At 38.0% G+C, this 16,739-nt stretch overlaps 1 protein-coding gene across 1 annotated transcript; it reads left to right on the top strand.

Annotated features, from left to right (window-relative positions):
* The first annotated feature begins 353 nt into the window (after window positions 1-353).
* On the top strand, window positions 354-15,705 carry CLUL1 (clusterin like 1). Its single transcript, XM_040547769.1, is given in 8 exon segments — window positions 354-357; window positions 4,864-5,012; window positions 7,682-7,849; window positions 9,815-9,988; window positions 9,990-10,319; window positions 11,499-11,658; window positions 13,121-13,335; window positions 14,481-15,705. Coding segments are annotated over 8 exon segments (1,368 nt in total). The 3' UTR covers window positions 14,649-15,705.
* Window positions 15,706-16,739: the final 1,034 nt, after the last annotated feature.

Here is a 16,739-nt window from a genome sequence, read left to right as displayed (position 1 = left end):
GGTTCAAGTTTAATGTTGATCTGAATCATTGCAATTATTTCAGTTTCAATTTATCAGATTCTTGCAAAAGGCCTGTTTTTCTGCAAACCCCTTTTCTAGTTATTTTCTTATATTTTTTTCCAATATATACTTATTACTTTCAGTAAATATACAGCAGTACTCGAATAACTGTTGGGCTGGGGAGAAAGAGACTTTTGCTCACAAAGGCATCTTCAGACTGTGTCCAGTATGAGTAGTTGCTACAAGACTATATCTTAATTTGCAGCCGCAGCAGTATGCTCTGAATCATCTGCTTGTATTAGCTTGTGAAAAAATAGGCATGTCAGTATCATAATGTGGTGACATGGCACACTATGGGTGAGTGAATCACTCAAATTCAGAAGAAAACAACACATTAAGAGGAAACAGTTGAACATGGCAGCTGATACAAAAATTGGAGATATCCACAATGGGTCAGTGCAGAACAGATTTGAAACATTAAAAGAAAATAGAATGGATATTTGATATGTAACCTGAAGTTATAATTTTGGAGATTTCTGTTTAATTAAATTCAAAATGGAATGTGAGAGAAATGATTTCCAGAGTGAGCACTACTAGTAATTACCTTTCAAGAACAGAGTGTTGGGTTCCCAAGTGCACTTCAAAGATTAAATATAAGTCCAAGATTAACTTTAACAGGCATATCAGTCATAGATAATTTTGTCTTCAGGTTGAAATTTCCTAAGTTTCTTATACCTCCTATTTCAATCATCATATATATAAAAAATAACATTGGAGCAAAGAATCGGGATTTTTTTTTTTTTTTTAATGAATAGATCTATATAATAATGCCTATTTCCTTTTGCTTACATAGTGGTTATAATAAGACATGAAGAATAACACCTAAGACAATGCAACACACTTCACAATGTTCAAAATCAACAGAATTGAGAAAAAAGAGCCTGACATGCATGAGGCTTCATGTCTCAGCATTAGCTTCAGCACTGATTTCCCTTAAGGACTAGCGTTGCAAGGTGCATGAATGTGTTTGACTGTGGACCCACAAGGGCGTTCAGAAGAAGAGCAATTCTGAAAACAAGCCTTGGAATCTGTGCCTGAGGCAGCCTCCAGCCTCTCCACACTTTGGCAGGGGTGCTGGTCTCCTTCCCCATGGGGCTGAGGCTGGCTGCTTTCTTGCAAATTGCTATGAGCTTTGGGTGATCTGTTGGACTGCCATTTTTACTCTAGATCAAGTACAGTTTTGTCTACATTGAGTCAGGCTGCTCCTGGCAGGGGACTGCAAGTCCTTCAAGGGTGCTTGCTTGGTATAGTCACAAAAGATAATTTGAAATATTTTGTGCAATGATGAATCTTGGTCAAGAAGTCAGCAGTATTTCGGTGAACCAGCAATTCATATACATTAAAACAAAAAATGAATTGCCCTCCCCTACATCATTTTCAGAAAATAAGAGTGGAGCTATATGAATATGTAATGCAAGTCGAGGACTTGCAGTTCCCATTAAAAGCTAACGGGTTCTCCATTCTTCCTGACATGTTTTTAAAAATAATAATAATAAAAAAACAAGTCCCTTGCCTAAGCAGCACTAGTCTTACTGGACCTTGACCATCAATCACGAGTTGACTCTTATGAACTACAAGGTAAACAAACAAATAAAAGGGATGTATTAAAACTGATGTTACGGACCACTAACCACATACATCTACTTTCACTGTCCCCTCTTTGACTTCAAGGGAGTACTGCTGGTGAGCATCACAGGTGCGATACGACCTGTCAACAATACTCGTGCATAGTTTATATCAAGCATCTGCTAGCATTTAAGTATCTCATTTCAAAGTATCTAAAACTTCATGCAGCTCAGATCCCAGATGTACTTTAGACACATGGGTTTACTGAAGAAAATCATTAAGGGGGCAAAACCCCCAAACATCAGCAAGAATAATGATGTACAAAATGCCAAGATTTGCTTATCTCATCTCAGGCTCTACTCATATGCCAGACTGCACCTGGGTTCCCTAATTCTTTCAACTTCTGTATCTTCAGAAGGTATATGAAGAAAGCCGTGACGTAATTCAATGTTTTCTATAGCTGAAGAGATTAAATGTTGGAAGCTATTTTTAGCCAAACTAATTGTAATAATTTCACTAAGAACATAAGTTGCAGATATCTCCTAAGGTAAAAAGCAAGATGACTGAAAATCAGTAAAGCAGAGAGGACTACCGAAAAATAGCAGATCCACTTCGCGTTCAATTATGTAATTCTATCCAACACTCCCCCTAGCGGTTTTGCCCACACGGCTGAGCACGAAGTCCCATACAAGCAACCCCCCCGGCCTAACGACAATATGTCCCATTAATAGGATTAAGTACCTTGTCATCAGATAAGTCGAACATGGCAAAATCCCTGTCACTCTGAGCAATTAGATCAGAGCGCAGCCCCAGCCCTTCCTGACGTGGGCAGCAATTTTTCAGAAGACGTGTTTCCAGTATTAATGGTAAATATGCTGCTTTTAACTTTTCTTTGGTAATGGGTTTGTATTTCTTTGCAAAGTTAATCAGTCTTTAATTATAAATGTAAAGATAAAATGTGCAAGTGACTGTAGAAGTAAATCCAGGATATAGATAAATCCCAGCTCTTCATTTACATATGCACTTGCAGCTGATAACTGCATCTTCCAGAAGGCTGCACTAACAAGAAGGAACGTAAACACCATGTTTACTTCATGAGATGAGAACTATAAAGTGTAGTTGCATGGTTTCTAAAAAATAAGCCTTTCTCATGTAACTGTTTTTGGGAGGGAAATATAGCAAAAGTCAATTCTTCCTTTTTTTTTTTTTTTGTAGGAATTTCTTTCAATTGCTGCTGTGTTTACTTATAAAACTGATCTAATTGCCAGCTTCTTAGCACACCTATTACTGCCTTTGCTATGTTAAGTATTATCCTGTAGGACAATGAAAGTGGTCACATATTTGGAGATAAGAAGGGGAACAATATTCTAGAAATTTCCTTTTCAAAACCTAGCAATAATGTTTAGCATGGATTCGTGTATAACATAAACTAACAATAAAAAGAGTAAAAAGCTTTTAGTGTAAGAGACAAGAGACAGTCTGAGCTTCATAATCTTCCAGTTTTATATTTTTGTGTCCTGGTTCTATTACACCACTGTGTAAACTCAGTGGAATTGATCTATTAGTATGAATAAATAGAGTACGAATGAGGTCACCTTCTTACTCGTGTTTTTACTAACAGTAGCATTTAGGAGTATATTATAGATCTGAGAAACCATAGTTAAGAGACTAAAATAAAGGGACTTGTATTATGCTTAGTAAAAATTACCTAGGCATTTGACCATCACAAAGGTGCTTACATCTAACTTTATCAACCTGCTTCTTTAACAGAAAGACCATGAAGTCCTCTTGGGTATTTCTAATATATGTGCTTTGTCTGAATGGTCACCAGTGTGCACCGACAAGGCAGGAGGAAACGAATCTCCGGGAGAGCTTCAAGAGTATGTATGCGTTTCTTGGGGGGGGGGGGGGGGGGTTGTGCTGAAAACCCCTAGGCCCAGGTCTCCATTCAGCATTCAGGCTTGCCCTGGTGCACTTTGACTTCCACGCTCATTGCAGTCAAGAGATCTGTTTTCATGTGTGGAGCTTAGAAACTGTGACATAGCTGAATTTTGCTGAAGCAAAGCATCCACACACACAATGGGGAAATAAGAACAACTGAGTGAGAAACTAAAGGTATTAATAGAGAAGCCTCCTGTGACAAAATAAACTGTTTACATTTTTATAGGTTATTTGGTCCTTCATAGATCATTAGAGTTTAAGCTGAACTCAATGGTCAATCCCACTGATTTTTGTTTGTTTAAATAACCTTTGCAAATGTTTATTCCGGAATTATATGCTTAGCTCGAAAAGATGATTATTAAAAATAAGTGAAATAAAATGACTTAATTTAGGAAAAAAAAAACACGACCTTACAACAGATGTTCTGTGCATACTCACCTCTAAGCATGGCTTTATTGTGTAGGTAGGAATCCCAAGAGGATCAGCCATGAAATATTCCTTTGCTTCTGTCTATTTTAATAGTACTTCTGTGACAAACAAAATGTTAGAGACGGGGAAGAGAGATATAATGGAATAAATGAATGCCATATGCTTTTGGCAGTCTCATGGTAGTGTGCCCTTTACTTGTTTTGTATAGCTCCAGTAATATTCAGGGTATTTCTGCACAGGGAACAAATACAGATAACGAAATGTGCACTTATGAAGAGATTCAAAGTGCAATGTGGAGACCAGTCTGGCCTTTCACCAAAACTCTATGGGTGTTACCTCACAGGAGCTCTAGAGATTATATTTTTAGGAAAGCAGGTTGCAGGCTCCTGTAATCTACATTTTCAAAATATTAAACTCTCACAGATTGATTTCAGATCAAAAATAAATATATAGGTTATGTCATTAAGAAACTAGTGAGCAACCTTTGGAGACACCCAAAACCCAGGATGAGATCCTGAGCATCCTGCTCTAGTTGACCCTGCTTTCAGCAGGTGGGTTGGACACAGTGACCTCCAGAGGTGCCTTCCAACCTCAACTATTCTGGGTTTTAGTGATCAGAAATGGGACAGCCAAGTATATAGCTTGAATTAAACACAGCTAATCACTGTCAAAGACTCTGGGCCAAATTCTTAACTGATGGAAATTGCCTTGGCTGCATGTTATTCAGCATTCACTGTCCCAAGGTTTGGCAACTGTAGGGAAACATAGAGCTGGTTTGCTTTCTTTTGTCATCTGTGTATGGCAATTTGTGCTAGTGCTCAAATTGGATTAAGTCACTCTGTAATTTTATTTATTTATTTATTTTAGTGTTATCTGAAGTTGGAGAGAAATATGTAGATGAAGAGGTAAAGAAAGCTTTGATTGGTATTAAGCAGATGAAAATTATGATGGAAAAAAATGAAGATAAGCATGAAGATCTGATGAAGACCTTGAAGAAGAGCAGTGAAGAAAAACAGGTAACAAGTGCATCCGTGTTTTTGTTTGTTTGTGTTTTATTTTTTATTTTTTTAAGTTGTGGTTATTTTTAATCAAAAGATGAAGCAGATTGTACGTGGACTTAGCCTACCTCCTGGACGTGGTATAGCATGCTATTATGCTAAGGCCAAAAACCAACCAAGAAAGGATCCCTTGGAGTCTCCCTTTTTCTGGGAAGAATTCAAGCCATATCGTATATACACTCTGAGGAGCATACATCTTTTTGTGTGGTCACATAGCAAAGCCAGGAGCGATGGCAAATCTCTGCTTCTGCTTTTTCTTACCAGCAAAAGAAAACTCTTACAGCAGCTCTGTAGAGGTTCTCAATGTATGTATCCTTGAACCAGGAGCTGGGCCAATTGACATCCTTTTCTAGCCTGGATTCACACTTCTGAAAAAGTTAAAACATTAGTTCACATTTGCCACTATCTTAAGAAAGAGGTTGTGTGTTTGCAGGAACCTGGCATATTGAGCCTTCAGTTCTGACTGAAGCTCTCAGACTGCACTGGAGTAAAGCACTGAATGAGACCAACGCCTGTCTCACTGGTGCCTTTTCCAGATTTTCTGGTTCTTTCAAAACCTAGAGATGAAGAATTTCCATCTTTCCTCAGAAACACAGCTTCCTAACTGAGTGCCATAGTGTTAACTTTTCCCTTGTGGCTGAACGTCTAAGTCATTTCTAAACTGAAAATAAAGGAGCGAGCAGTAGGCAAAATGCAGCTGAGTTACCACAAGTTAACACGTTACGCTGTCTCGGCCCATCCTGGTTGTAAGTTAAAACGTGTCATCTGACACCATCCTCCTTGAGATTTGGGTTCTTGCATTTTATTCTGCTATTGTTTGGTGACAAGAAGTGGCCTAGGCATAGTCAAAGCTGGTGGTGACCACCATGTGAAAACATAGATGTTCTGCAGTAAAAGGAGCCATGAAATGCTCTACATGGACTCAAACATTATTTAGGAGAAATAACTTGAGTTTGTAACATCCAGCAATGTGTTGAATTTATTTCTTTATTGCTTTTATGGTTCATTTCTAGAAATCACCTCCTTCACTGAATGAAGACCAAGGCAACTACAGGCAGCTTTGCGAAGTTGTTTAGTGCAGAAAGTCCAGCTGCTCTGCCCTCCATGTCCTCATACACTGCAGGCTTCAAGGCACTTCCCAGCTTGCTTTACAGACTTCAGACCTTCAGAAAAAAATTATATTGCTGCAAATAATAATGCTCTCTAGAGAAAGTACAGGGGATTAGAGGAAATCCTAATGTCCTGATGCAATGCCTAAGCTTAGAGCAATGTTCTCAGATGATCCAGTGAAGTGGAGAATGCTGTATATTAAAAAAAAAGAAGAAAAAAAAAGATCCTAACTATTGCTTTCAGTGAGCTTGAAGGAAGATTCAATTTTGGCCCAACTTGGAGATTAGTTTAAACTACATGTATTAGCAAGTCAAAAAGCTCCTGGTAACTTGCTAACATCTTTAGAAACACCACTATGTTCCCACTATTGAGTCCATTGTTGGTTCTTAATGGATGATTTCATTTGCACAGAACTTATCCCCAACAGCAAGAGTTCATAAAACACTGAATAAATATATTTAGAAAGATCAGAATATAATTAAACATCGAACATGAATACCAAAATTACTAGCTCCACCAAGCACATTCTGACAAAAGTCTTATTTTCTCAGAGACTCTACTGAAATACTGCCAGGAAGGAGTAAGGCTGACCAATTAAGTATTTCTGTCATACTTAGGAACAGCGTGAAATAGTGTTTGGAAACCTAAAGTATTAAAATATGTTGCACTGGAAGAAATAAATTTATGATGTGCAATCTACTTTAACAAGAAGAAGGTTTCTGTCTTTCCATTGTCCAGTCTATTCTAAAATGCTTCTTCTAATCATTGCTCAGCTTTGTGCTCTACTGGATGAAGTAATCCAGTAATTAGAAGCAGCATTGCAAAATGCATCTTGTTTCCATTTGGTGTGGGAGAAGTACCTCACACTTCCACAAGAGGGGGAAGAACACCCTCACTACAGTTTTTGGATTAGTATAATCCCAAAGAGAGGAAAATACATACTTTTGAATACTTCTGCATTAGAGAGAGAATTTATGCATGGCAAAGACCTAGCTTCATGAAGCATCACAGGCCCTTAAAGAACAGAGCAATGTAACAAAGCAGACTTTCCTTCCTTCCTTCCTTCCTTCCTTCCTTCCTTCCTTCCTTCCTTCCTTCCTTCCTTCCTTCCTTCCCTTTCTTTCTTTCTTTCTTTCTTTCTTTCTTTCTTTCTTTCTTTCTTTCTTTCTTTCTTTCTTTCTTTCTTTCTTTCTTTCTCTTTCTTTCTTTCTTTCTTTCTTTCTTTCTTTCTTTCTTTCTTTCTTTCTTTCTTAACCTCAAAGATTCAGGTTGACTGTAGAGATCAGTTTGGTTTTGCACATTACACTCTCTGAGTGTCAGGAAAACTCTATATGGGAAAGCTTTTCAATTTTCTCTTCCTTCCACATGTGAACGCAGTTGAAGAGGCAACCTACCCCAACGGTTAAAGATTAGAAAAAATGATCCATAAATAGGCAAAATGAGTGATCAACACTGGGATAAGTATTCAGGATATTAATCTGAAAATTGCCATCAACTGAATCTTTTTTCTTATTCAGGAAGCTTTGCGAATTATGGATGAAGTAAAGGAAAGATTAGAAGAAGAAGAAAGACAATGCCAAGTATCCTTGAAAAATCTATGGGATGAATGTGAATCTTGTTTAGAAAGTACCTGCATGAGATTTTCTACAACTTGCAGACATAGTGTGTCAACATTTAGAAGCAAGGTAGGAAAAAATTTTGTATCTGGGAAATACCCTTGAATTCACATACTGGTTTTGGAGAGAGCACATCTTATTTTCTCAGTAGCCAGCTCTTTTAGTTATATCAATTTACTAAAATTAATTTGATTTGGAGGGCCTGGAAATGTGAAGTTATAAGGCACAGATTACATTCAATTACATTCATTGAACACTGAGCCAAAGTGAGTTCTGTGGCACCCTGGCGTGGCTCCATGGGCATTGATTATTTCCCTGGCTCCCAAGGAGTCACTCCAGATACAGAGCGATGTATCTCACAGTAGGACTTGCATTAAGATGCTCAATAACTGTTTGTGAAAAATACCACATAGATTTTCTGTGTTCCATATGATAATCAGCAGAGTTAAAACTGTAGAAAGAGTTAGGAAAAGTCCCTGTGGAAAAAATAATCTGCTTACACGATATCATTCTTTTCTGTATTTAGGTTATTTTATATCTACTCTTTAAGTAACAAAATGGCTTTAAAGTATTTAATTGTTTTTAACAGAGGAACATGCTAGCAGAGGTTTGTTAATTGTTAGAGAGATTCCCCAAGTTCTACCAGAAAGAAAGTATGCTTTCCTGGCTGGTACATTATTACAAGATTTAACAAAACTGTAATTTCTTTCTTCTTTTTCTTTCTTTTTTTTTTTTTTTTTTTTTAAATTTGGTCATATGCTTTAATGGCAGCTTAACAACAGATCCTGTACAATTACTGCTACTGAAATTTTAGCCAGATTACCTAGCCTTCAGATCCCCAGGCACCGAAAATATGCTAATTGAAAACTTACACATGGTGTGTCTTGCAAGTGACAAGCTTTAGATCAAAGCTGTTTAGCATTTGTGCATATTCTTAAAATTATTCAAGTAAAAGTGTGGGATGTATTAAATTTAAGCCTATTGGTGATTCTTAGGGCTTTTTAGATACTCCTTATTAATTCCTGATGTATCACCTGGACTTTCAGGAGTCTTTGGGTGTTAGGTCGAAATCCTTGCAGTAAAACATACACTGTACCGCCACTGTCTTTGACACTCTCAATAACTTCCTCTGTGAGCTCTATGATTTATTTGAAGCATTCAAAGTGAGAAATGTGTTGTGACCTAAATTGTTTTTAAAAAAGAGGACAAAGACTCTAGCTGTGGCTGATGGCACACAGGCAGTGGGGGCAATACAAGCTGAGGCTGATCCTCCAGGATGGGTTCACAATGTACCTTCCCTCTAGTTCTGCCAAAATACCTGTCAATGTATACATGTACGTATACATATATGTATACACATATGTATATGTGTACATATATATTTGACATGGTGTTTCTTAACCCTTACCAGTTTTATAATGCCATAAACTGTGGATCCACAAGGCAGTGTTTCTGCTCAGGTGAAGGCATTACGTCAAAGTGGGAAGTAGGGAATGAGCAGCTGAGACCTAGGGAATGGGAACCCCACGAAGCAGAGCGGTCACTCAGTCTCCTCCGTCATCAAACCATGGACTCAGAGCCACTGATTTATTGATTTTAATGGGTTTCAGTTCGCAGAGGAATTTGAGCATTTGGCCATTGGTGGCACGCAAGGGTGTTTACAGATTATGGTGAGAACAACTGCCTTCTGTTCTCTACATGACATGTAACTACCACAGAAATATTTCCAAGGTAAAGTCCAAACTGTATGTTGGATAAAACCAAAAGCCAATACTAACTTCAAGCTTCAACAGATTAAAGGCCAACTGGCAGCCATGTTTCTTCAGTGATTTGGAGTTAACAATTTAGACTAAATGTACTTGCACTCTTGAGTCTAACATCTTAAATCACTTTGGAGAATTTGCTGTGATTTCAGTTGTTAAGAGAGTACATTGTTACTATAGGTATTTGAAAAAAGAGTTTAGAGCCACTTCCCTGAGAGATGAAAAATTGTTAAATTGTCTGGCAGCTGATCTATCTCTTTCTTATATTCAGGTTGAAGATTTTTTGAGGAAAATACCTACGCTTATTTTCACATTTCATGAAGACCAAGGAAAAGACATCCAGGTTAATGAAAAGCCTGAGAAAGAGGATACCCAGCTAGTAAAAATGGAAGATTTATTTAGCCAACTATTATTGGACATGGGCTCAATATTTGACAAAAGTTTCATTTTTTTTCAAGCACATGCAAAAAGAATTTGACCAGTCCTTTCAAGCATATTTCATGTCTGATCTGGATCTGAACGAGTCCCCCAGCATGCCTGCTTTACCCGACGACACCACCAGAAGTGATGGCTTACAGAAAGACTGGGGCATACCGGGCTTCCTACAGACAGTCTTTGATTTCAGCAAGACAGTGTTTGAAGGTGTCAGTGAGGTGATTACTGAAGTATTTGATGAATACAAAGATAATAGAAGAGATTTGACAGAACAAGCCAAAGGCAAGTGTTGGAAAACAAAACTCAACTGCATGGTCAGTGACATCAAACCTCTCAGGATTGCTAAACTATAGCTCATGGCTCAGTCCGTGGCATGTTAGTGTAAGACGTGGTATGGAAGCTCTGGAGGCTATCTTGGTTAAACAGGCATGGGTCAAGCATAAATTCATTGGATAAACTAAAAAGAAGAAATCACCTAGAAACCTCATAGAAATATTATAGTGGGACGTATGGGTCCTACACAGCCTGATTTTCATGGTATTTCTCAAAATGTTTTCAGGAGCTCCTCAGGAGCTCTTGAAATCATGGCAGATGCAGGTTTTCATAAGGCTGACTGACAGGTCTGATCTCAGCCTTTGTCAGGAAGACTTATGTATCATGCCATGTTGACATGTCTCCAACTCTAAAAAGTCAGGGTAATTCTGCGAGATGTCATGGCATATGCCTGCCCTTGCCAAATGGCATTAAGCTCTGCCAGACAGCTGCAAGCCCTGCCCGAAGCTACTGGTGCAATGTAGTGTACCAGTCAAATACAAAACAGCCATGGGATTTCCCAGTAAGCAGGAAAACACTGGGCATAACTTTGGTTTAGGTGATAACTCTCGATGGAGGAAACAACCCTCAGTCAACCTTTAGAATACAAATAAGCTTTATCCTTCCTATCTTATTAATGAAAATTAAAACAAACAAACAAAACAAACAAAAAACAAAGACAATCATTCAAATACATGCTGGTGCCGACCTGTTAAGAGATCACAGTAAGGACATGCAACAACTCTGAGTGGGAGGTGGCATAGTCACTATACAGTCATCAGAAAACATAAATTGAAGCGATTCTACAAAAGCGATTTTTAATTTTTCCTGAATCATGACCCATGTTACCTAGGTACTGTGCTCTCATCTAGCTCTACACAATTACAAAACATCCTGATTTCTAAAGGTCAAACAGATCTTATCAGAATGCTCATGCTGTAAAAATGGTCTGTAGTAATATTAGGAACTGTTTGACTATCAGTGGGAAATACATTACCTTGCCTTTATAAGGAAATAATATGAATTCCTTGGAAGAAAACAGGGTTTACATCATCTCCTGATTTCTGTTTCTGAATGTTTAATCCCTATTTTTTGCTTGGACTTATGCCAGTTATTTTGGATTCAGTGCAAAAAGTATCTATATATAATCAATTGTAATAGGTAACAAATGTGTATTTATTAAGAACCTAAGCTTAACATCAGTCTAAAAATACTGTAATTTCACCCTAGATTCTGACAGAAGTGGCATGTTCTCAAAAATTGTGTCAGGACGTCAAAGAACTCTGTGCAAAGAGCTTCGAGAGAATTCCTCCGGATGCACACAGTTTCACGAGAGATGTCAGAAGTGTCAAGACAATCTTTTGCATGGTAAATACTTTCTGATTTTCTGATTTATTTCTATAATGTGTTGGCCATTGGTTTGTACATCTTGAGGCTGTCATTTTCTACTGTGCTGTTTCCATATTTTTGGAATTAACATCCAGTCACTGGGTTTTTACTGTAATTAGGAATTTAAGCACTATTAGTCATTCCAGATGATTTCAATTACCTTTCCCCACTGTCTCCACACAGTGTCAGTATAACTCAGTTGTTAACATACTGCTGGAGGTCCGAAGTTCTACACAAAATACCTATATACATTGTTAGAGTTGCCATCCGACAGAGCAGCACGAGGTCAGGCAGCAATCGGTCCTGCCTGGGTGCACAAGTGCCAAGCAGAAAGCGAGGTGAAGCTGAAACTCCTGACACTGGCTTCTCCTGCAGACAGCCAGACATAATGCCAGGCAGCATTAGCTCCTCACAAGGAAAGCAAGCACTGAAGAGCTTGTAAAACAGGGCTGACATAGCGAATAAAAAGGGGAATGCTTCTCAGTATGTAAGAAGATGGCAAAGCTCTGGCATGCACTCTCCAGGAGCACCTGGAAAAAAAATCAGACTGCATCACACAGAAACACTGTCAGGGCTCCCACTGCAGCATAACATGCCTGCGTTTCCAGAGTTATTTATGCCTCAAAAGCCACAGGAAATACTTAAATCCAAATATCTTCAGAACATCTCCAGCGTTGCAGATTTAAATGATCCAATGACACATTTTGGAGAGAGCATTGGACCATTCCCATCTCACTAAAAATACCTTTTTGTCTACAGCTGTGTATTACACATACCAGTTTGTATCTGTGGGTGCTGTGCTATCAGCCTGAAGGTGTCCCTTGACAGTCCTATTTGACAGAGAATAAATCGAATGTGTCCATGGTAATTCTTGCATAGGAATAACATAGTATTACTGTTTAAACTACACATTTTACAAAAGAAAAGAGACAGCAATCCTCAGTCACATACTAACGTTTAGCAATTGTTAGATAAAGCAAATTAGGCCTTAACACTCATCAGAAATACTAACATCATGAATTACAGTCTTCTAACAACCCGTACACTTGGAATGGATTGATAAATGAGCAATTAAAAAAAGAGATAACATATAAGGAGATTAAGTGGTTGCTAAAGGTAACAACTACCACTTCTTCGTTACCATACCTGACAATCTATTGCTATGCAATATGATACAAACCTTAAAGTACTTGGTAAGTCGCAATACAGCAAACGGGTTAATTAATCCATTTAGTCATTGTAAGCCTAAACTAAAGCTACCAAAATAGGTCAGCAAGAATTAAACTTTTTTATTTAGCATTATTTAACACTAACCCAACAATAAGCCTCCTTGCTGGACTGTTTTTGTAGTTTTCCTAGATTTCTGTACTTCAGATAGAGAAGGCCAAGTAGAAGACACATGACTTTCTGTAAGCTTCATGCTGGCTGTCTTTCTAAACAGATTGCCCAAATGTTCCTGAACTGCACATCAAGTTTGATGAAGCCTTTAAACTGGTTAATCTCTCTGGCGAGCAGTATGAGCAGATTCTCCAGATGGTTCAGCGCCATACAGAAGACACTTCCTACTTGTTGAGCAAGATGAAAGAAAGATTTGGGTGGGTCTCTGAGCTATCCAATATGACCATTGGACCAGAAAACATTTTCAATATAGTTAAGGTAAGGGTTATCTAATAAAGGGAACTATTGCACAGTGCTGTCTTCCAACTATGCCTTGCTCACACGCATGCTGTTGGGGATTGTAGCTGTTTGCACACATGTAATTTTTGGTCTTTACAATGGAAAGTTCCTACTCTACTTGAATTTACATATGCTTGATAATCCCTCAATGAGCTGAAACTCCAGAGATTCGAAACTATTTTCCTCTAAATACTTTTATTTGGATGGCTGCCTGACAGGCTAACGCAAATCATCTCTGATAAGAGCAAATTGATACTAGCAGCTTTGGCTGGCCTCCGATTACCTTCTTGGACAAATTTCACTGTACCAGCCGGTAATACATCCTTAATGGATCACTGAATATATGTACCTGTCTCTACCTATATATCCCAAAGCACAAAGAAAGCAACTGTTATGCAGGTTATTGCAGTGGAAGCTGCATATCATAAAGAGCAGCTGTCAATATTGCAGTGAATACATCATGATTAACTACATATTGCCCACAAGAATACATTCAAGGTAAATTCAATCGATTTTACTGGGCAGGGACAAATCCCGTTCTCCCTTTCAATTCATAAATCCAACGCACTACTATTACTACAAGAACTTTATACAAAATACTTGTGCAATCCACCAACACCCCCTTCACACCCCCTTCACCCCCAAAATCAGGAACAAGGAGACGAGCAATATTTAAGCACACTTTCCCAACCAAGTCTGAGCTATCTGCTCAGGAAAATAAAGCTACAGAACTAAGTCTGGTTTAGAAAAACACATAGGAATGAGTAACTTCAACCATGCAAACTTTCCTTTGAAATTAATGGAACAACTCACATGTAAGTTTTCATTAAGAGATCAGAAGCTCTTTATAAGTGTAGTTCATGGTTTAAATATTAACTTACAGTTGTTAAACACGGTCTTGCAGTGCCATGTCACCTCTTCCCACTGCTTACAATAAGCTTTGGCATAAACTCAAGACTCCCACTGTCTTTTCAGAACAAAGTAATTTAAAGAAAGTAGACAAGTTTAAAATATTCTTCTGTTTAATCTTCTCTTATTAAAGATGGAAGGCACAGTATGTATAAACAAAACTGAAAGCACACAGCAGGTTGTAGTGTCTAAAGTACTGATTTGCTCTCTTCTAGGTGGTACCTGGGGATCCCTCTGGTGCAAATGAAACTGTGGTAGATGTGAATATTCTGACTTCGCCTACTTTCACCATTAAAGTTCCTCCGAACTTAGACCCACAGAGTGCTGAATTCATTGAATACATAGCTGGAAAAGCACTGCAACTATACAAGCAGAATTTTTAAGTGGTAAGTTCATTCTCTTCTCCTTTTATAGAGAACACAGTTCTTCATAAGAGATGTTTACATTGCAATAAACATTAGATGGAACAGAATTCAGTCATGGTATGTTCAAGACTGTCTCCTTAGAAACAATGTATTGATTGAGAGACAAACACAAGCGTTACAGAAAACAAAAACAAATGCTCAATGTTTCAGCCTGCAAAATGCAGACAAGATGATATTAAAAGACTTCACTTATTTATCTGTGAAACCCTCGATCTTTAAGTAACATCTGGGATGTGGTAATGTAATGACAAATATTCCGTCAGAAAAGAATTGCCTCGCAACCACAGTCCAGAGCTTTGGCATCAGATACCATGTCTTCGCCTTCATTAATCAAGTACAAACTGAAATTACCACTATTCATTATGTTTTTTATTTTAGGTGGTGTTTAAGAGCATGCTCCATGTTATTTTTGACAATAAAGGACTGAAAAGTTAGAACCAGCATCTTGACTTGAAAGAGTTGCTTTGCCATAAAATTTGCACATTAGCAGTGCTCTGCTCAGAGTAGCAGTTAACCAAGTCTGCAATTTGACTTGTAGGAGTGTGCAGAGGAAAATCCTTCCCACAGCCTTCTAACCATTTTTGTAAGAATTGCTCATGGAGGCCTCACTCCGTGTTTAAGAGATTTCCAGATGGGGAGGGAGGAACGAGGCCAGAGAGGCAGGGGCAAACATTGCTTCATGTTATCTCACCCCATGGGGAAACTCCAGGAAAGATGGTGTGTTTTTTAGGTGGTATCATGCTACTGGTGATACCATGCTGCCATGGGGCTAGCCACAAAACCTGGAGAAAACGTGAGGAGCCTTGTCATGCACAACTCTGGCAGCCACCTATGCTCACAAATGGCACTCCTAAAGGCCAGAGCCACAAGAAGTGCAGACCTACAAGCACTGCAGTGTCCCACGGATCTGCTGAAGAGGCACTAGACTCAGAGATGGCTCCTCTTCAGGTCATTGAGTGTCTGACAGCCTCATCTTAGCAAATGAAGCTGGGAAGCATAACCTCAACGCATGTAGAAGTATCTGAAGGAAAATAAAAAGGATTAAAGTTAACAAAATAGATGAAGAAAAGAAAATGTCAGTGTTTTTTTATTGACTGTCATTATTTGAGGTCAGACTCACAATTTTTAAACAGATGAGATGTCTTCCATCAGAGAGGCTGAGGTGGCTTGGCCTGCAGAATTTAGACAGAATACAATAAGCCTCACCATGAATTTTTATTAGGTTTATGTTGGTGAAATTATATTTAAAATACATAGTTTTTAATATTTGTAAGCATACAAAATAAAATTCTCCCACAGTTGATATACAGTTTGCCTTCAAAATTCTCTGTAATTTCTATAGTTATTGATAATATATACTCTTTCAGATCATATAAGACTAATCTTCATGTCCTTATGATGACAAAATTAATTTCTTTAGTCTGATTATAATTTTTAGCCTGAATTGCCTGTGCAACACATCTTGTATATGCATTTCATACCCGAGAAAAGTAAGTGGCGTTAATTTCCAAACTGCAATACCATTTTATGTTCCGTTTGCACAACAAATTCAGGGTACATGGAAGTATGATGAAAGAAAAAACAGAAGCTCCACAAGAAAATGGGAAGCTCTACAAGAAGTGAAAAAGAGAAAAAAATCCGCTTCGGCCTGTTTTTCGTGTTGTATATGTTTTTACAGCAGGACACTGATACATTCCCCATATATTTATTTGTCAAACATCTTTCAGATTAAAAATAAAATATTTATCTATTTTTCTCCTAGGAAAGAAGATGTGTGAAATCTTACTTCCTGAAATCCAGTATACTCTCCTTAGGTGAAATACTCCTTAGCTCGATGTACAGCTAATTGTTAAATGCCTATGGTTAAAGTAGCTGCATATAAATACAATTTTGCTTAATAAATACCATGACGTATGAGCTAGCAACTGATGACTGTAGCAATCTTTTAATTGGAAAACAAATTCAAGGCCATTTTAAGTGTCATTTGTTTAAATAAAATATTATTTATGTTGTAAATTAGGTAATCTTTGATAACCAGCTATGGTCCTG

Source organism: Cygnus olor, chromosome 2, assembly GCF_009769625.2.
Source record: "Cygnus olor isolate bCygOlo1 chromosome 2, bCygOlo1.pri.v2, whole genome shotgun sequence".
Classification (NCBI taxonomy): domain Eukaryota; kingdom Metazoa; phylum Chordata; class Aves; order Anseriformes; family Anatidae; genus Cygnus; species Cygnus olor.
This window is presented reverse-complemented; position numbering and strand designations above follow the sequence as displayed.